This window comes from Staurois parvus, unplaced genomic scaffold (assembly GCF_062004578.1).
Source record: "Staurois parvus isolate SC_StPar_1 unplaced genomic scaffold, SC_StPar_1.0 ptg000897l, whole genome shotgun sequence".
Taxonomy (NCBI): Eukaryota; Metazoa; Chordata; class Amphibia; order Anura; family Ranidae; genus Staurois; species Staurois parvus.
The window spans coordinates 46,589-68,932 of NW_028318693.1; the positions used below are offsets into that span (position 1 = coordinate 46,589).

Genomic DNA, 22,344 nt, shown 5'->3' on the forward strand with positions numbered 1-22,344 from the left:
GGGTTTAGATTACTAGAGGTCTCCTGTCCTTAGTGGCCTAGATCACTAGAGGTCTCCTGTACTTTGTGGCTGTAGATCACTAGAGGTCTCCTGTCTTTAGTGGACATAGATCACTAGAGCTTTCCTGTCCTTAGTGAGAGCACATTACTAGCAGTATCTTGCCCTGAACATAAATAGAGGTTCCCTCTCTTGAGTGAGAGTAGATCACTAGATTGTCCTGGATAACTACAGGTCTCTTGTCCTGAGTAAAAGCTAATCATTAGATTGCCCTGGATCACTAGAGGTCTCGTGTCCTGAGTGGGAGCACATTACTAGCAGTATATTTCCTGAAACATAAATAGAGGTCTCTTTTCTTGGGTGAGAGTAGATCAACAGAGGTCTCCTGTCCTGAATTCAAGTAGATAACCAAAGATCCCCCACCCTGAGTAAGAATAGAATACTAGAGGTCTCCTGACCTGAATGATAATAGATTACTACTCGTAAAATTAGATCACTAGATGTCTTCTCTCCTGAATGAGAGTAGAACAATAGAAGTGTCCTTGCCCAAACTCAAAAAAGGATATGAAAAAGGTACCAGGGGCATCTCATGGGGCCCCCTACTGACCCAGGGCCCTCGGGCAGTGCCCGAGTTTCCAAATGGTCAGTCCGCCCCTGCTGATAACAGCAGAGAGCACAGAAACATATCTTGTTATATTTGTGTAGATCATTTTTCTGGTAGAAGTTTGATAACACAGTATCTCCTCCTTCCTGGCAGGTGGCTGGTACTTCCGCCTGGACAGCAGAAAAGATGGCTGGCATGCATGGCCTCTTAATCACACATGGAGGACCCTGGAAGGAGTGGTAGATGCTGCTTTCTCATACAGGAACCATATGTACTTTATTCAGGTGAGTCAGACTGTCCTCCAGCTAATGACAGCAGGTCAAAGTACGCCAACCAATATAGTTAAATGCAAACTTCTCCTTTCAATGTTTATCTCATACATTTTTGTTTTCCTTTTTCATTTTCCAAAAACTTGTGGCAAAAACGAGATTTGCAAAATACTCACCATGCTTCTTATCAAATTCTTTGGGGTGTCTACTTTCCAAAAAGGGGTCATTTGGGGGGGGGGGGGGGTTGTGCTATCCTGGCGTTTCAGGGCCTCAGAAGCTGTGATAGGTAGTGAGGAAGTGAAATGAGGACGTTACGCACCTTCAGACCTTCAACGTGGTCATTGGATTTCAGGCTCCTGTATGTAGTTAGGCTCCCAAAAAGTCTCACACATGTGGTATCCCCATACTTGGTAGAAGTAACAGAATGTATTTTGGGGTGTAATTCCACATATATCCATGGCTTGTGTGAGCAGTAAATCATTTAAGAGACAATTTTGTGTAAAAAAACAAACAAAAAAAAAGTTTTTTTTGTCATTTTCCAAAAACTTGTGGTAAAAAAATGAATTCTTCTATTGACCCAAAATTCCTCTCAGCAAATAGTTTGGGGTGTCTACTTGCCAAAAAGGGGTTGTTTTGGGAGGTGGGGGCATTTTATGCCCAGCATTAGAAGTTTATGCCACAGATCACTCTTTCTTCTAACTACCGGAAGACCAAGCCTTTTCTGACACTTTTTGTTCCCATGATAAAGATCAGTATTTTTTGCTAGGAAATTACTTTGAACCCCCAAAAATGATATATTTTTTTTAAAGCAGACACCCCAGTGAATAAAATGGTGGATGCTGCAATTTTTTATGTGACATAGTACTCGCGCAGCAATTTTTCAAACGCAGATTTTTTGCAAAAAATACTTTTTTTACTTTTAATGCACAAAAACACAATATATTGGCCAATTATTTGGTAAAATATAAAAGATGATGATATGCCAAGTAAATGGATACCTTTAAAACTGTGCATGCCCTGTGCAATGGGACAAACTGCATATATTTGTAATATCCATAGGCAACGCTTTAAAAGCCTTTATAAGCTACTATTTTAGATTTAGAGTGGAGGTCTAGTGCGACACCTCACATGCATGGTGCAATTGCTGTTTACATACTGGCACAGGGTCAACACTCAAGCACGCAGGTGCGCATGCGTGTGGGTGGGTGGGGGGGGGGTTGCAAGGGTGCTTTTTTTTTTTAAGTTATTTTGATTTTGTTTATTATTTTTACACTGTCCCTTTCATGTTTTTTTTTAATCACTTTTAATGCTATCACAGGGAATGCAAACATCCCCTATAACTTCAATGATCATTGTCATATTTTCTTTTTGAGAAATCTGGGGTCTATAAGACTCTGGATATCTCCTCTGCCCTTACATTATCTAATCTCACCAAGATCGGTGTGATCAGATGCTTTCCCAATTTACAAATGGCGCTGTTTATAATCGAAAAACTGAAGTGATGAAATGCTTGTAGCTTCTGATTTCTTAGACTATAGAGATGATTGGCACCATTCTGGTCTCCAGTCAGCTCTATGGTCAGCTGGCAGAAACACCGGCTGCATTCTCAGGTTCTCCCGATGGCACGGGAGTGCCCGAGAAGGCCATGGAAGTCAGCGGGGGGGGGGGGGGAGCATTGTCTCCAGCTGGTTGTAAAAGCAATTCTGCAGCTAATTAGCCACTAGGATTGCTTATACATGAAAGCCGATTGCCGACTGAAAAAAACAATACCAGGATGATGCCTGCAGCTGTAGGCATCATCCTGGTGTAACCACTCAAAGTCCAGTGATGTACCAGTACGTTGCTGGTCCTTGTTGGGTTTATATGCTACGTTCTTTTTTTTTTTTTGTATGCTGCCTGTGGACTGAATGAAAAAAAGAAGAAATCTCTGCCAGAAAAAATGTGTGTCCACCATTAGAATATACCGCCCTGCATCCACCCACTTCTAATGGTGGGCACGCATTAGGTCACACGGTGCCACATTCACCAATTCCAAAATTGTATAAATGTCTAAACAGTGGCACGCTTGAATAAAAATTGTCCACGCATAAGTGGTACCCCATTTAACCATTAGCCGCCCGGCCAATGGCCGTTTGGCGGCTTCAAAAGTGTTCCTGCATTCCGGGTGCACGCCATTTGGCGTGCTCCCGCACATGTGCAGTTTGCGCTAATGCAGAGCGGCGCAGCAGCGCGATCTGTCACCGGCCGTGCACCTCGGACACGGCCGATGACAGATCCGGCTCCCGTTGCTGGTACCATGTGACCTGCTGTGACCAATCACAGCAGGTCACATGACAGTTGTATACAATGGATGGCTTCATTCATGCCATCCATTGTATACTAGTGCCTAGCTGTGAATGGTCACAGCTAATCACATGCACATGTCATGTGATTAGCTGTGACCAAATCACAGCTAAGCACAAAAAAAAAAAAAAAAAAAAAAGCTGAATGAATCGATTTCATTCAGGTAAATGCTTGCTTATAGCAAAGTAATTCTTTGCTATAAGCAAATTGTGTAAAAAAAAAAAAAAATACTGATCACTTCCCCAAAGTAGTACAATGTTACTATGGTAACATTGTACTACTTTGGTCATAGTAAAATATGAAAAAAAAATCTTAAAAAAATAAAAAAAATGTAATATAAAATTAAAAATAATAAAAAAAAATAAATAAAAAAAAAAATATATATATATATATATTTTTCATACTGTCACCAGTCAGTGTCCCTGTTCACCGCCATGCCAGTTATATGATGATGCTGTATTGCACTGGTGACAGTATGTAAAAAAAAAAAATAGTGAAAATATTTTTTTTAATTTTTTCATTTTCCGAAAAATTATGACAAAAAAATACAACTTCAAAAAACTCGCCATGCCTCTTATGAAGTACGTTGGACTGTCTACTCTGCAAAAAGGGGTCATTTGGGGATATCTGTACTGTTCTGACATTTGGGGGATATCTGTACTGTTCTGACATTTGGGGGATATCTGTACTATTCTGACATTCTTGGACCTCAAGAAATTAGATTGGCCGTCAGTACTTCAGGATTGATCAATATTCAGATCTATACCATAGTTTGTGAACTCTATAACTTTCCTACAAACTAAATAATACATCCTAATTTGGGTTATTTTCACCAAAGACATGTAGCAGAATACATCTCGGCCTAAATTTATGAAGAACAATTATTTATTTGTAAACTTTTATAACAGAAACAAAGAAAAATGTGTTTTTTTTTCAAAATGTTTGGTATTTTTTTGTTAATTTAGCAAAAACTAAAAACCCCAGCGGTGATTAAATACCACCAAAAGAAAGCTCTAGTTGTGTGAAGAAAATGATAAAATTTTAATTTGGGTACAGTGTTGTATGACCGCGCAATTGTCATTCAAAGTGTGAGAGCGCTGAAACCTGAAAAATGGCCTGGGCAGGAAGGGGTAAAATTGCCCGGTATTGAAATGGTTAAGTGATCAAGATGTGTCTTATAAAATCTCCCTTCTAACTTTCCTTTAATGAGGAAGCATTTGTCCCCACCCTGCCTTTGACACCATACATTCCACCATCCTTCCATTGCTACAAAATTTTAAGCTGACATAACAGTACAATTCTAACCATTCTACACAAAGTCATGCAGTTATCTTATTTTGCTCCTAAAGTTTTCTGGGAGACGGTACACTGTTAATATAAATATCAAGCGTAGGCGAGCGCTGGAACTATAAAGCAACTAGCACCACGGTATAGGTAACAACTCCTTATGGATAAATATATAGAAAGTGCAGTGCTAAAATAAGTGAATGATATTATAGTGAAAATAAAGTGCAAAGTCAATCTGACATGTTGTGAAAAAAAAAATGTTGATCAGCAGAACAGTCAAGTGCAGCATATAAAAATCAAATATAAAAAGTGTTCAATAAATCATTCAATAAATGTGAAACTTTACTGTTTCACATTTATTGAATGATTTATTGAACATTTTTTATAATTGATTTTTATATGCTGCACTTGACTGTTTCACTGATCAAACATTTTTTTTTTTTTTTTCGCTATATGTCACATTGACTTTGCACTTTATTTTCACTATAATATCAATCACTTATTTTAGCACTGCACTTTCTATATATTTAGTATGCCTTTAAAATTTTTGTATTTATGCAGCCTTTTATTTAAATGCTGTATGTTTTGATCGAAGAAGGACTGGACTGCGGAGTGTTTGCCCCATGGGCCAATACTAAAGTTGGGCTGGTAGCCTTGAGTGAGGATACTTTCTAAGTTAAAAATTAATCAGAGTGGGACCCGTTGATTAGTCATTGACACCTGTTCCCTAGTCAAATCTGTGATTATAGCATCTGGCTGTGGAAGACAGCTCCATCTTCCATTGCGACTCTAAGATGTCACATGGCCAGTTGTCAAGAGGTGCAAGGCAGCTGATGCTGGAAGATGTGGTTTACCACTGTAAACCATGGCCTTAAGAAACACCCTCTTTTGCCATGCCCATCAACCAATGAGGAACCATGACACCCTTTGCTTGGTGCACTTTATTCAACCCATATAAATCTGTCCCTACTATGATATAGCTAGTTGGTTGTGTTTGCTCCCAGGCCAAAGGTTCCCAGTCCTCCCTTGATTTGGATCACTTTTAGTGAATACAATTCTCCACCCACCCCTTCTGTTAGTCTCATCCTTTTCCGTCCATCCAGTTTGTCAGAATAATGTCTTTTCCCTTTGTCCTTCTCACCTGCCTTTGTTGAACTCCTTCATTCAATCTATTGACTCTTCCTCACCTCTGTTTCTTGGGTTCCTTCATTCACCTCATGGACGCCTCTCATCACCAGGGGTGAACTGACAACTCATGGGGCCCCCGGGCAATAGTGAATCAAGGGGCCCCTGTGTCCTTGCCCAAACTCAAAAAAGCCTATGAAAAAGGTACCAGTCGCATCTCATGGGGCCCCCTACTGACCCCGAGTTTCCAAATGGTCAGTCCGCTCCTGCTCATCACCCATTAGTGGCCTCCTTCATTGTGCTCATGTATACCTCCTCACCTCCACATTCACCCCATTGACCTAAAGTATTAAATAATTGTCAAGCAAATGCCCGGCTGAGCGATCAGCCCCCCCAGTGGAATAAATATGTGATGAATCAAGTAAATGTTCAACTGGGCTAGATATTCACAAAAAGTGCGTATTAAAGAAAAAAAAAAGCAGCTCTACTGAATATACAAAAAACAGATAAATGGTAAATGATAGGTAACACTTACTAAAGTGCAAAATGCAGTCCAAAAGTGATACAACAGTCTCTTTCTTCCAACATTTAAAGTAATGCACCAGTGACTTCATCAGGTGTTCAAATCTATCGTGCTCCTCCATCTTCAGGGATGCAGTGACCTTAACAGCTGACCCATAGAAAATATAGGTCAACATGCGCTCAATATTAATCCCACTGGTTCTTCTGCTTCCACAGGTCAATCCTTTATGTCCCCACTCCTATGGATAGGTGCTCAAAAGATAAGTAACAAGGAACTCTTCATAGTGTCCTATGGCTTTATTAGCATAAAAATGTATAAAAAATGCCACTCACATGGATACAAGGTTCACAGAACCTATTGCAAGCATTAAAGGGAAACACAGGGTGAACACGGGTGGTTCCTGAGCGCACCAGAAAAGACGTCACACGCTTCCGTCCTGCACGTTATGCCACGAGTCACGTGGCTTCTTCAAGAATCCCTGAAAGTTGAAAAACTGATCCAGGGAATATCCAATTGCTTCTCGGGGGATCAGGAAGGAATTTTTTCCCCTTACAGAAGCAAATTAGATCATGCTTTGCTTTTTGCCTTCCTCTGGATCAACTGTGGGTGTAGGATTATAACTTTTTTTTATGGTTAAACTGGATGCACTTTTTGTGAATATCTAGCCCAGTTGAACATTTACATGATTCAACACATATGTATTCCACTGGGGGGCTGATTGCTCACCTGGGCATTTGCTTTACAATTATTTAATACTGTTTTTGTTGATTTTCATACTTTATTCTTTAGGTAAGCCGGGTATTAATTAAAGCTCGGCAAGCTGTTTACTGCTATTGTGATCGTTTTTTATTTCTAATATACGTTTCACATTTTTTACTGTTTTTGTTGTTTTTTTTAAACTTTATTCTTCAGCTCAGCCGAGTGTTTACTATAGGCTGGCCAGGTGTTTATTGCTACTTGATTTTGGTTAATTTGTTATATATGTTTCACTTTTCGTTTGGATTTAGTGGCTCAGACAGTTTTTTATTTACTATTGACTTTATTTGTTTCACAGATTTATTCTATTACACATTGGGTTTGATGCTCAGGAGGGTGTTTATTTATTATTAGTATATTTTTTGGGTCATTAGGGTGCAACACAGCACTATTCTTGGGGAGTTTTGTTGATGTGCTTGCAGCAGCTTATCATCTATTTGTGGCAGCACATGAGTATTATATCCTTATTTTTATTTAGCCTATTCACCCCATTGACTCCTCCTTACCTCCTGATTTTGAACTCCTTCATTCACCCCATTGACTCCTCCTTACCTCCTGATTTTGAACTCCTTCATTCACCCCATTGACTCCTCTTTACCTCCTGATTTTGAACTCCTTCATTCACCCCATTGACTCCTCCTTACCTCCTGATTTTGAACTCCTTCATTCACCCCATGGACTCCTCCTTACCTCCTGATTTTGAACTCCGTCATTCACCCCATGGACTCCTCCTCAGCTCCCTTTGTTGGACTATTTTCTTTACCCTATAGACTCCTACTCAGCTCCCTTTGTTGGGCTCCTTCATTCACCTAATGGAATCCTCTCATCATCCTTTTTTGGACCCCTTCATTCTGCTCATGGATACCTCCTCACCTCTACATTCTCCCCATTGACTCTTCCTTACCTCCTGATTTTGAACTCCTTCATTCACCTGATCAACTCCTCCTCACCTCCCTTTGTTGAACTTTTTCATTCACTCCACGGACTCCTCCTCACCTTCCTATGTTGGACTCTTTCATTCACTCCATGGACTCCTCCTCGCCTCCCTTTGTTGAACTCCACCATTCACCCCATGATCTCCACCTCACCTCCCTTTGTTGAACTCCACCATTCATTCTGTTTATCTGTCTCTGTAGCACCCGCACATTTAGTTCTAGAATTGAAGAACCCAAAGGCATGCAACAATTCCCTTTGTCCTTCTTGTCCCTCTTGATGATATTTACTATTTCATATGAGCTTATGAGGCATAATGCCCAACTAAGAAACCTAATGTGTTTCGAAAGCTTGTATCTATAATGTCTTACGTTAGCCAATAAAATGCATTATGTCAGCTCAAAACATTCTGCCTGCTATATGTATAAAGCTTGTGACCTGTAAATTCCTAACTTCATCTCTCCCCCCCCCAGGGGTCACAAGTGATCATCTACTCAACTGATCAGATCTACATCCCAGTTGCTGCATATCCAAAGCCCATCCAGGAGGAGTGGGAAGTCCCAGGGGTCACAGCAGTGGATGCCGCCTTCACTTGCCCCCATTCCAGTGACCTGTACCTCATTAGAGGTAAGTGGCTCATAACAAACACTGGGCAGGTAGGTGCTCTATGTGTACACAGGTGGCATTGGTTTTATAAGCTTCCTGCAATATACCTCTAAACTAAGAAACATTTATAAATTATTAATTTTATGTACATTAGATCATCCATTTTATTTTGCTAAAGTGTCTGTACTGAACATAAAGGTAGATGTGGGAAGGGCAGCTACTGGGGCAAATTCAGCCCAATCAAAGTGTCTGAAATGAGAAATAAAAAGTCTCAAGAAGTGGATACTGATAACAGGTCCTGAACACAATAGCAGCTCTAAAAGAAACAATGCTACCTGTTTAGTAATGCAGGCCATAGACGGCCAGATTTTCATCAGCACGAAAAATCGGCCGATATTCACGCCGTTTTTCGCAGATCTTCACATTTATTTTTATTGGTCATGCTGGAAAATCCACAAAAAAAGGCCGTTTTTGGTGGACATTGGTGGTAGCATTGGCAACGGGGCTGTCAGATTTTTCGTTTATCGGCCGAAAATTTGCCCGATAAATGGCCCGTCTATGGTCTACTTTGGTATGTTTTCTTACAGCAGGTACATCAGAGATACTTTCATCTGTGACTTTTGAGTTGCTTTGCCTTGTCATGTGTTGATGCGATTTGCATTTCAATGCAATATAGGCCAATACAAGTTAGTGCAGCCAAAATGCAGCAACACTCATTTTTGTGACCAGTTGAAAGTAAAGGATCCTCTCTTGCCTATCCAATTTCCTGCATTGGTTGGCTTCCCTGAGATAAGCTAGGACTGCCAGTAGGCCCTAGCCCACCTCTACTTCCCAATTGCCTAATCAGGAATATGGATGCCAACATAATGTATCTGCCAGGCCTGGTAGTAAGAATATAGTCATGAATGTCTGCTTGGATTTGAACCCTATGTTGTAATAAAGCTATCATATGTTTGTAAGATGCTGCCATGTGCCGGCCTTGTTGGAATTTACTGTTTAATTGTGTCTACAGGGGTGTTAGTCTGAGTATCAGTGTCTCTCATTTACCTGTATAGGAGACTGGGTTGAGAGTAGTGGACTGTTGTGTTTGTGAACAATCCATTAAGGATCTAAGGGACTCTTACTGATGCAGTAAGGATTTAGTAATTGATGTGGGTTCATTATCCAATAAGTGTATCACTGGTAGGGACTGGATAGAGACTGGTAGTGTTCTACTAAGGATCTGGTCATTAATGGAGACTGTTAACAATCCAGTAAGGATCTAATCATTGATGGGGATTTCTAGTGATTCAGTAAGGATTTTGGAATTGATGGTCTTTCGTAGTTAGCCAGTAAGGGTCTAATCACTGATGGGGACTTGTAGTCTTCTAGTAAGAATTCAGTAATTGATGGTGATCAGCAGGGGCGGACTGACCATTTGGAAACTCGGGCACTGCCCGAGGGCCTGGGGTCAGTAGGGGGCCCCATGAGATGCCCCTGGTACCTTTTTCATAGGCTTTTGTGAGTTTGGGCAAGGACACAGGGGCCCCATGATCCCCTATTGCCCGGGGGCCCCATGACTTGTCAGTCCGCCCCTGGTGATCAGTAGCACTGGTAAGGATCTTATTATTGATGGGGGCTTGTAGAGATTCTGTATGGATCAAATAATTGATGGGGATGTATAGTTATCCATTAAGGGTCTAATCATTAATGGGGACTGATTGTGATTCACCAAGGGTCTGGCAATTGATGGAAACAGGAACTGGTAGCGATTCAGTAAGGATCTAATTATTGATAGAGATTGGTAGCGATTCAGTAAGGATCTTGATGGGGACTGTTATTGATCCAGTATGAATCCAATCATTGATAAGGACTGGTAGTGATCCAGTAAGGATCCAATCATTGATGAGGACTGGTAACAATTCAGTAAGGATCTAATCATTGTTGGGGATTGGTAGTGATTTCGTGAGAATCTAATCATTGATGGGGACTGATAGTGATTCTGTAAGAATGTAACCGTTGATGGGGACTGGTAACGATCCAGTAATCTAATCATTGTTAGGGACTGGCAGTGATCCAGTAAGGATCTAATCATTGATGGGGACTGGTAGTAATTCCATGAGGATCTAATCATTTATGGGGACTGGTAGTAATTCCATGAGGATCTAATCATTGATGGGGGCTTGTAGTGATTCCATAAGGATCTAAGCATTGATGGGGACTGGTAGGGCTCCAGTAAGGATCTGATCATTGATGGTGATGGAACAGGCTTCACGTGGGACCTCACCTTCTCTCTTCTACAGGTAACAGAATGTTCCTGGTGGACCTGAACACTCGGAAGCAGTCTGGAGCAGCCAGAACCATCATTCACTCTGAGGTGGACAGTGCAATGTGTAATGTTCATGGACTGTACATCTTCCACGGTCCTTCCTATTACCACTACAGGGATGTGAAGGAGCTACTGGCTGCCACAGAGGCCCCCACCGCTGAAAACATTGCCTCCTATTTTTTGGACTGCTAGAGGAGAGCAAGGAGCCCACATCACCCGTCACAGATCTACACAAAGCACATATGGAGCTATTACTTGATTATTTAATAAAATGGAAAAATAAGCCAAGTATTGTCCATAATATTTATTTATTGGCAAAAACCTTTACTTCTAAATGCATGAAAAAAAAATGTATTATAATAATAATGTAAAAAACACTAACACAATCTAAAACCAATGTCTGCTTTTTTACCTGATGTCTGAAGCAGACTAAAGGAGGTATTCCTGTGGTGGGCAGTCCTCGTCGTTACATCAGCACCACTCTCTGCATCATTACACCATTACAGGGTGCTGTGGTGATGCCCCCTAGGGGGCAGGTATATGATACGCTGCATCCACAATATGTCCTCAGTCAATCTGGAGGACTGATGACATCTAGGAATGGTGAAGAATTAGTATGAAGAGCAGCACTGAAGTGGAGGTGAATACTTAAGCAAGAGCTGGGGGACTGTTTAAAAAAATTGCCCAGAGTTGGGATTAAGGCACTAAACCTCCTTTCTAGATTAAGCCCTGTGTTTCAGCTAGTAATTTTTTTTGCTTCTTCCCCATAAGTAAACACTGACTGATTCCCTGTATTAAGAGTTCCTGTAATAACAAGGATTTAGCTTGTGCAGTAAAATCATACCTGAGGCTCCCAGCATTTTTCCTGATCCGACTGAAAGTGGCCCTTGGAGCTGGAGATGGACCGCTCTGCCATAACACAATGAAACGCCATGAAAAGAATTTAACATTTTATTGGATCGTTACACACACGATACATAGTAGATACACAGCTCTGTGGTTTTGTTTTGTTACATCAGAGGCGGTCTCAAGACAAATGTGGTATGTGAAGACTGGTTGTCCAGAACACTCTAGTAACCCATTGTAAATAAGACTGCGCTAATTCACCATACACAGACGTGGTCCATAGTAGTAGTAATAATGGACCAACTCTTCTTGTTGGAGCTCTCTATACTTCCTCGGCTTTAGCTGCGATAATAGCAGTCTCATTCCTCCTGCTGCACTCTTTTGTAGCATTAAGTGAAAAGATGTGAATGCACATTACCCCTCGCCCTCACCTTCCTGAACCCCCCACGTCCACCCAAAATTGAAATAAAACTTCTGCACAGATTTATTATACATTGCTCAGCCAAAGATACAAACAGTGCCAGTTGCCATTCGGTGCTTATACTCATAGAGAACATAGGAGGCTTGGGGGAAATTTCCTGCCATATCCAGTTTCCCCGGCACTGTATGAATGGTGACTCCACTGCCCAGGCCGGCTCTCAGTTTCTTCAACATGCGATCAGCCAGGTACTGCTTAGCATAGCTGGGATCAGCCTCAATGTTGGCATAGACCTCAGGTGGTGGGTTTGGGAGTTTCCACTCCAGTTCCCCAATGAGCTTATTGACCTTTCCCTTGTCTAGAGAGACAGGGCTCTCGTTGAAGCTCAGGACCACCTGTGTGCCGCATTCCCCACTTACTGAGATGTAGTTCCCATGGATGAGGACCCCAACTGCCTTATCGGTTTGTGGGTGGGAGACCATTACTGCCCAGCGCAGCCAATCATAATTCTTCTCCATTAGTTTGAATATGGCAGTAGCTTTTTCATCATCAGGTAAGGCTTCATTTAGTGGTAGGTACTTCTCTACATCTTCCTGGGCTTGGGACTTGAAATAGGAGGCACAGTCTCTGGAAGTATCCTCCATTCTCTTATAAAGAGCAGCCATCTTGTCAGTCCATCTGCCCATCATGACCTGGGTATCCCGCCCAGTTAGGGAGCCATGGACAAAAAGGCACAGTAGACCCGTGGCCAGGACAAAGTTGACCTGCTGGCAGAAGGCAATCATCTGCCAGCGACGTGGGTGGTTGTCTCGTATCACCTGCTGCAGAAGAGTGACCTGGTCTGCCAGCACAGAGATGCCCAGCAAGCGGTTATAGAGGGCATTGAGCTGACGGTCAATCTTGTAGTCAGTCACATATTGCAGGAAGACCTCCTTCTCTTTGTCTTTGTACGGTTTACCTGCCCGGACCACCGTGGCCAACTGCTGGTACACTACCGTGATGCTATCTTCACATTTGGTGATATCAGAGTCCCTCATTAACCCTTTGCCTGCAGCCAGCTGCCGGTCAATGGACTCCAAGGTCTTCTTGACAAACTCTATTTCATCAGCAGTGGCAGTCTCATTGACCTGAGCAACGAGTCCCAGGACCACAGAGTTCACTGACTGAAGGAAGCCCACTGACTCCCATGCCTTCGCAAAGACAGCCATCAGAGAAGCAGTGTTTTGAATCTGTATGGGGAGAAGACAAAGAGAGTAACAAACTGCAATTCGGCAATATCTAAGACTACTCAGGGCCCATTCACATCTGTTTTTGTGTGTTGAGGTGCATAGTGTTAAGGCATCTCATTCATTCTGAATGTGCTATCAACACACTTCACTATTTCAGACAGAGCACCTCAGCACATAGCATACATTACCTTCTAGTGCAGGGGTGGGCAAACTTTTTGACTTGAGGGCCGCAATGGGTTCATATATTGGACCCGGGGGCCGGACCAAGAGTAGATGAATGATGTGTATGTGTCATCCATAGTAAGTATAGTAATATTCCCCCATAGTAAGCATAGTAATTAATCCCCCATAGTAATTAATCCCCCATATAGTAATTAATCCCCCATATAGTAATTCATCCCCCATAGTAATTCATCCCCCATATAGTAATTCATCCCCCATAGTAATTCATCCCCCATATAGTAATTCGTCCCCCATATAGTAATTCGTCCCCCATATAGTAATTCGTCCCCCATAGTAATTCATCCCCCCTATAGTAATTCATCCCCCATAGTAATTCATCCCCCATATAGTAATTCATCCCCCATAGTAATTCATCCCCCATATAGTAATTCATCCCCCACATAGTAATTCATCCCCCATATAGTAAGTCCCCCATATAGTAATTCATTCCCCATATAGTAAGTCCTCCATATAGTAATTCATTCCCCATATAGTAAGTCCCCCATATAGTAATTCATTCCCCATATAGTAAGTCCTCCATATAGTAATTCATTCCCCATATAGTAAGTCCTCCATATAGTAATTCATCCCCCATATAGTAAGTCCTCCATATAGTAATTCATTCCCCATATAGTAAGTCCCCCATATAGTAATTCATTCCCCATATAGTAAGTCCCCCATATAGTAATTCATTCCCCATATAGTAAGTCCCCCATATAGTAATTCATTCCCCATATAGTAAGTCCTCCATATAGTAATTAATTCCCCATATAGTAAGTCCCCCATATAGTAATTCATTCCCCATATAGTAAGTCCTCCATATAGTAATTCATTCCCCATATAGTAAGTCCCCCATATAGTAATTCATCCCCCATATAGTAAGTCCCCCCCCTGTGTCAATTCACTTACCTTTGGTCCGCGCGTTCCTCTCGTATTCCCGCGCCGTTCTGGTCTTCAGGGAGGACTGTGAGAGGAGTTCGTCACGCTGCCCCGCCTACATCCTGACAGCTGCAGAGTCCTGACGTCCGAGAGGAGGGAGGGGGGCGGCCATCCGAGAGGGGGGGCGGCCATCCGAGAGGAGAGGAGGGGAGGGGAGAGGAGGAGAGGAGGGAGGGGAGAGGAGGAGAGGAGGGAGGGGAGCGGGCGCCCGGCACACAGGAGAGCCGCATCTAAATTTGTAAAGAGCCGCGGCTTGCCGACCACTGGCCTTGCGGGAGCCTAGCTCCGCGGGCCGGATTAAAAGGTCCGCCGGGCCGTATACGGCCCGCGGGCCGTAGTTTGCCCATTGCTGTTCTAGTGTATATGTGCATTGGGGTGAAATTCTAAAATAATTTACATCATTAAGGATCCTTGACTTAAGCTGGGGTGTCCCTAACTAAAATTAGTGTCACAGTTAGATTTTAGCCAGCTTGGGCTTTGTTTATGCTATCTGTGTTCATTGGGGTTCTCCTAAGCCCAGGGCATTGATTGCTTCTGCCTGCTATTGTTGAATGTTCTTCGGTAAACAGAGTGAGAAGTTACAATGCCTTAGGTTATGAATATTTATCCTGCCTTGGCTAATCACTGAAAGGGTTTTTCCAGTGATATAGGCTGAGGAAGGGGAAAAATATTTGGAGTACCCTTTTAGAAGGGTTCTTGCCTTTCTTGCTTGGTAAGAATGTCTGTGTAGAAGGCTCCTTCAGTCCTTGTCTCCCAGGCTCTGCCTGGAACAGGAATCCAAAGTCAAGAAAACTTTTATTCTCTTAGCTGCCTATCTGAACCCAAAAAATCCAAGCTTGATTGTATCAGAGGCCTAAGGAGGCTGAAACTAACCTGTAGTAGAGGCCAAAGAAACTGGAATATAGCCACTTGTCTAGGGATCCAGAATCTAAGGGATCTAAGCTGTCTTGTGGCAGAGACCTAAAGAATGTAAAGCTGACCTGTGGTAGCGGTCTAAGAAACTGAAAGGAAGCAACATGTCTGGGCCTAAAGAATCGAAGCTGACATTTGACAGAGGCCTAAAGAACCTAAGATGACCTGTACCAAATGCCTATAGAACCTACAGAATCAAAACTGGCCTGTGGCAGAGGTCTAAGAAACTAGAATGTAGCCACTCATATAGGCTTACAAAATCTAAGCTGAGCTGTGGCAGAGGCCTAAAGAACCTAAAGCTGACCGGTAGTAGAGGTCTAAGAAACTGGAAGGTAGCCACATGTCTGTGCCTACAGAATCTAACCTGGCCTTTGGTATAGACCCAAAGAACCTAAAGCTGACCTGTAATAGAGGTAAATATAACCTAGTGAATCTAAGCTGGCCTGTGGTAGAGGTCTAAGAAACTGGAATGTAGCCTTTCATCTGGGACTACAAAATCTAAGCTGAGCTGTGACAGAGGCCAAAAGAACCTAAAGCTGACCTGTGGTAGAGCTCAAGGTAAACTACAGAATCTAAGCTGGAGTTTGGTAGAGGCCCAAAGAACCTAAAGCTGACCTGTGGTAGGGGCCTTAGAAACCAGAAAGGTAGCCGCATGTCTGAGCCTGCAGAATCTAAGCTGGCCTTTGGCAGATTCCTAAAGAATCTAAGATGACCTGTGGCAGAGGTAATTAGAACTTAGAGAATCTAAGCTGGCCGGTGGTAGAGGTCTAAGAAACTGGAATGTAGCCTCTCATCTGGGACTACAAAATCTAAGCTGGGCTGTGGCAGAGGCCAAAAGAACCTAAAGCTGACCTGTGGTAGAGCTCAAGGCAAACTACAGAATCTAAACTGGCCTGAGATAGAGGTTAAGAAACTTGAATGCAGCCACCCGCCTGGGTCTTCAGAATCAAAGCTAACCTATGGCAGAGGTCTAAATAACATTTTTGCTACTGTTTTTGAGTATCTCTCCCCATAAATTGCAAAAAGTGGATTGGAGGTACTGAAGTCTGTGTGTCTGTCACTGATGGCTTGGTGTGCTGTTGGGTGCAACTATAGGGCCACCATTTGGAAGCCAGTAGAACCCGTTAAAAATAACAACCACTTATGGGGGGGAGTGCTACACCTGCATGTTATAGCAATGCAGCAAAGTGTGAGGCCAACGTTAAAGCCTGACGTAGGCAGTGAGAACATAATTAAAATTGCTGTATTCCCCACATCCCATAGCTGTTGGTCCTATACTGTATATGATGAGGTAAGAGTGTGCGCCCATATTCCAACACTGGAGAGAAAAGGACTGGACCATTGGCTGTTGTGGGACCGTATATTCTTTATTAGCTGGGGGTAGGGGGGGCAGTTGTAATTACTTTAGGCCCTAAAATAAAAAGAATAGGCTACACCACGTCTGCTGTTACCTTAGCCAGAAAATCTTCCTGGGCCCCTCTGGAATTAGTTTTGCTTTGGTACCAGGGACCAGATTTCACAGATATAAAGGTCAATCCCCACAAATACCATAACCCTATCCAATAAAAATGCCTTATACAAATACATGTCCAAAGAGCATACAACAATCGATTAATAGCAAAAGGATGGATTTCCAGAATCCTCAATTACTTCGAGACCCGAGTACCCATCATAACATCTCCCCTGACCCTATGCCTACAGTACATCTGTACTAAAATGGCTTTCTCCGATGTCACTGCACACTGTGCATTTCTCAGAATGTGGATGAGAAGCTGCAGCAAGGCAGATAGAGCTTGCCTAATTTCTTGGCTGGAGGATGTCCAGCATAATCTAGCTCTTTTCCCTCAGCTGTCGTCCCCCCCACTGTCCCTGGACCTCCCCTTTCATTCTTTGGATTTTAGTTCAGTCATGGAGGGTTAGCATCATGTGGGAATTACCTAGGGTGGTCTGCATGCAAACAGAAATAAAACCTTCTGCGCTCAGAAACCCAGATCAGAAATCAGCGGGTTGAACCATATATGAAAGTTCATCCGGTGGCAGATCAAAGGCTGTGCAGCTCCAACTCAAGGCTGAGGAAGCCCAAAAACAGCTGTAACAGAGAACAAAAGCGCTCCAACCTTGAGCATTACCTCAGTGAGTAAAGGGTAAATTTATTAAAGCAGAGCTCCACCCAAAAGGGGACGCTCCGCTTTAAGGACTGCTCCCCCGCTCCCCATTAAGGATTGGCACATTTGGGGGGGCGGGTTCCCGAATTTGACAGGTACCAGCTCCCAGTTCCGGTCCGATCGCCTAGACGCTCGGAAACGGAAGGTGTCCTTCCTCCCTCCCTTCCTGTAGTCTTTTGGGACACGTGACAGGTCCCAGAAGACTACAGGACCATTCATGAAGTGGGGGTGGGACTTGAAGGTAGGCGTTGCGGCATTTGCGGTTCCATTTTTTCCATTCTGAAACACAGAAACAAGAGGGCAGGTCTTCACTGGTTCTTCTGGTTCTGACCAAGAGTGGCGCTGTTCACCCCAATAGGTACTCACATATGAGATGCAGCCAGGTAACTTTTGAAGCCTGAGCTCCCATCTGGAGTACTTGTTCTCGGTCCGTCACTCACCAGGTAGGGAAGCCAAGATAAAGAATCCAGCTCTGGAGCATACACTTAAAGCGGAGCTCCACCCAAAAGGGGACGTTACACTTTAAGGACTGCTCCCCCGCTCCCCATTAAGGATTCGCACCTTTGGGGGGCGGAGCGGGTACCCGAATTTGACAGGTACCCGTTCCCACTTCTGGTCTGATCGCCTAGGCGATCGGAAACAGAAGGTGTCCTCCCTCCCTCGCTGTAATCTTTTGGGACACGTGACAGGTCCCAGGAGACTACAGGACCATTCATGAAGTGCAGCGCTACTCACGCATGCGCAGTGGGTAGCCAGCTGTGAAGATGCTGGCCTCACAGATGTACCCACACTGAAGATGGTGGCCTCACAGATGTACCCACACTGAAGATGGCGGCCTCCAGGAATACAGGACGGCTGGTGAAACGGGCTTCAGGGGACACACCACGGGACTGAGGGACAGGTAAGTGGCTGTTTTTTTAAAAGTGAGCAGCTACAGTTATTGTAGCTGCTGACTTTTATTTTTTGACAGGTGAGTGGAACTTCGCTTTCAGTTAAGATGTACACTCACAAAAGTAGCAATATAAAAAGCATATAAAATCCAACATCAGCAGACATGTGCTGGTCACATCTAGAGGGGAGACTCTCAGGATGAAGCTGACGCGTATCGAAGGGTGATCCCTTCTTCCTCAGACCTAGAGCTGGTCTGCATGCAAATACAGCTGCATAAAAATGGCCACTCCTCCAGACTGACATCCACCCATCAAGGCATTTTGATGTTTACATAACTCCTCCCACTCCTCCAGACTGACATCCACCCATCAAGGCATTTTGATGTTTACATAACTCCTCCGAAGAGCCAGCCCACTGCTTGCACCAGGACTGAGGGCTGTTGAGAGGTGTACTGAAGCAGGGTGATGTGATGTTTTCAGGAAGCCATGTACAGCACCCTCCCACTAGCCGTGATCTGCCTGCATTGCATAGAGAACCAATGGTGACATCACTGGGTCTAAAATAAGGTGTGTAATGAAAACTGAAATGTGTTATTTAAAAATCAAATTAGCATTTTGATTAGGCGGAGGGAGATTAAGTAGGGTCAGGGGCGGACTGACAACTCATGGGGCCCCCGGGCAATAGGGGATCATGGGGCCCGTGTCCTTGCCCAAACTCAATAAAGCCTATGAAAAAGGTACCATGGGCATCTCATGGGGCCCCCTACTGACCCTGGGCCCTTGGGCAGTGCCCGAGTTTCCAAATGGTCAGTCCACCCCTGAGCAGGGTAGACTTCAGCTTTAAATAGGGGAAGGGTAGAGCCACTGTCAGCTTTTTATTATTGTCTGTTTCACTGTTGCAGATTTTTCCTCAATTCCTGTCTGCTAAAGTGTTGTCTGCAAAACAGGAAAATCTCTCGGAGCTCCAAGTAGAAGTAAAACCTGACAATGGTTCTGATCCTCCTTCACTCTATGCAAAGCAAAGTAAAATAAATGGCTACAGATACACATTGGGGTGTATTTACGAAAAAATCACAGTTATTCATCCTGTGAAACTGTGCTCCACCTAGTGGCCATAATGTGGTGTTCTCCTGACTCAATCTATGCTGTATGAATTAATAACCTGGAGAGAAAATATGGAACAGCAAGCAAGTAAAAAAAATGGGAATTCACATAAAAAACTTCTGTCAGGTAAATATTACAGTAACATTCCTAAGAGAGACTCACAGGTTTTGTACTGTAGTCTCTCTCAATGTCCTTCAGTGTCTTCAATGACCTCCACCTGACCTTGCATATCCCATGTGATAAAATGAGTGCATTGTACAGAATTCTCAATATATGTCCAATAATATAATAATAATAATAGTGTGTGACTGTGGGGGAGGGGACATTAGAGTGTAAGCTCCTCTGGTACAGAGACTGAAGTGACTGTGGGGGAGGGGACATTAGAGTGTAAGCTCCTCTGGTACAGAGACTGAAGTGACTGTGGGGGAGGGGACATTAGAGTGTAAGCTCCTCTGGTACAGAGACTGAAGTGACTGTGGGGGAGGGGACATTAGAGTGTAAGCTCCTCTGGTACAGAGACTAATGTGACTGGCTCAGTGTTCTCTGTACAGCACTGCGGTATATGTCAGAGCTATATAAATGTCTCTGTGACTGTGTGGGAGGGAACATTAGAGTGTCAGCTCCTCTGGTACAGAGACTGATGTGACTGTGGGGGAGGGGACATTAGAGTGTAAGCTCCTCTGGTACAGAGACTGATGTGACTGGCTCAGTGTTCTCTGTACAGCACTGCGGTATATGTCAGAGCTATATAAATGTATAATAATTATAGTGTGTGACTGTGGGGGAGGGGACATTAGAGTGTAAGCTCCTCTGGTACAGAGACTGATGTGACTGTGGGGGAGGGGACATTAGAGTGTAAGCTCCTCTGGTACAGAGACTGATGTGACTGTGAGGGAGGGGACATTAGAGTGTAAGCTCCTCTGGTACAGAGACTGATGTGACTGGCTCAGTGTTCTCTGTACAGCACTGCGGTATATGTCAGAGCTATATAAATGTATAATAATAGTGTGTGACTGTGGGGGAGGGGACATTAGAGTGTAAGCTCCTCTGGTACAGAGACTGATGTGACTGTGGGGGAGGGAACATTAGAGTGTAAGCTCCTCTGGTACAGAGACTGATGTGACTGTCGGGGGACATTAGAGTGTAAGCTCCTCTGGTACAGAGACTGATGTGACTGTGGGGGAGGGGACATTAGAGTGTAAGCTCCTCTGGTACAGAGACTGATGTGACTGTGGGGGAGGGGACAATAGAGTGTAAGCTCCTCTGGTACAGAGACTGATGTGACTGGCTCAGTGTTCTCTGTACAGCACTGCGGTATATGTCAGAGCTATAGAAATGTATAATAATAATAGTGTGTGACTGTGGGGGAGGGGACATTAGAGTGTAAGCTCCTCTGGTACAGAGACTGATGTGACTGTGGAGGGGACATTAGAGTGTAAGCTCCTCTGGTACAGACACTGATGTGACTGGGGGAGGGGACATTAGAGTGTAAGCTCCTCTGGTACAGAGACTGATGTGACTGGCTCAGTGTTCTCTGTACAGCACTGCGGTATATGTCAGAGCTATATAAATGTAATATAATAATAGTGTGTGACTGTGGGGGGGGGATATTAGAGTGTAAGCTCCTCTGGTACAGAGACTGATGTGACTGGCTCAGTGATCTCTGTACAGCACTGCAGTATATGTCAGAGCTATATAAATGTATAATAATAATAGTGTGTGACTGTGGGGGATATTAGAGTGTAAGCTCCTCTGGTACAGAGAATGATGTGACTGGCTCAGTGTTCTCTGTACAGCACTGCAGTATATGTCAGAGACATATACGTTGGACACAATAATACATTTAAATATATTATGTTATACGTTTTTATATTGTATTGTGCTCTATTTTGTTTTATGGTGTAGCTTTTTGTTATGATATATATTTTATGTACCCCCAATATCACAAACATAATGCATATTACACGGCCTTAATTATAATAATTCCATTTAATCCCATACCCCACATTGGTATATTATAACATATTCTTGTTATCTCCCCCAACCCCCAGGTTCTGTAGAATACTGACATATCACATATACTCTACATTTCCAATCACACTTCCTCTGTCCCCATGTCCACAAAGTCTGATAACATTGTGTAAGTGAAGTCTCATGTACAGTATATAGTATATATATATATTATTCTATGATATAGTATTATATTGTTGCATGCATTCTACATGTTGTACCTGTATTGTTAGAGGTCTGTCCTTCTGTCTTCTGTCACTTGTTCTATGTTCTGATTGACTCTTATCTGGATCTTATCAGAGCTCTGTGTCATGTGACCAGCCACAAATAATAGTCTGTGCTCCGATTGGCCATGGTATCCCTGGGGACACAAGTTGTTCAGGTGATGGTGAGAACACTACAATGTCACAGGATATTTGACTTTCCTTGTCACATTCTTATATGGTTCCTTCTCTTTTTGAAGGTCTGCTTTCAGTCCACAAGAAGGTGACCCATCTGGATAGATATGTCCCCTGCCTTGATTAATCCAGAACTCTCTTCAGGCTGGGATGATGATACGAGCCAGTAATAGAACTGGAAAGAAAAACATTTTGTATGAAAAATTTGAGAACTGGCTCCATGCCACCTGAGGATTTTTTTCCAACCCCCATCTCCTTGTGTTGGTGGAATGTTGCATGGCCAAGTGACCCTTGAACAATGCAAAACAGACAGGACAAGACTAAGATAGGTCCTGCGGGCCCCCAAGTTTTGGGTTGAGCATGGAGTTAACAGACATATTTACAAGTTTGGGACTTTGGCCTGCCAAGGGTCTAAACATACTCATAGGTATAAGATAGCGGTAAGATGGTGATCCTTCTG

The 22,344-nt window shown here is 43.3% G+C and overlaps 2 protein-coding genes across 2 annotated transcripts in view; one reads left to right on the forward strand and one right to left on the reverse strand.

Moving 5' to 3' along the window:
* The window catches only part of HPX (hemopexin), a 31,628-nt gene extending 20,589 nt beyond the window's left edge, over positions 1–11,039 (forward strand). Inside the window, exons 8-10 of the mRNA XM_089656303.1 lie at positions 755–885; positions 8,311–8,464; positions 10,726–11,039. Of these exons, the coding sequence (XP_089512429.1) occupies positions 755–885; positions 8,311–8,464; positions 10,726–10,943 (503 nt within the window). The 3' untranslated portion in view covers positions 10,944–11,039. The remainder of the gene's footprint in view (positions 1–754; positions 886–8,310; positions 8,465–10,725) is intronic.
* A 649-nt stretch (positions 11,040–11,688) lies between these two features.
* Positions 11,689–21,859, reverse strand: LOC149442239 (uncharacterized). The gene is made up of 2 exons (XM_089656304.1): positions 21,708–21,859; positions 11,689–13,244 (listed from the first exon to the last, which is right to left on the reverse strand). The coding sequence occupies exon 2, from the start codon at positions 13,221–13,223 to the stop codon at positions 12,096–12,098; it is 1,128 nt and encodes a 375-aa protein (XP_089512430.1). The 5' UTR covers positions 13,224–13,244; positions 21,708–21,859; the 3' UTR covers positions 11,689–12,095.
* Between the last annotated feature and the right edge of the window lie 485 nt (positions 21,860–22,344).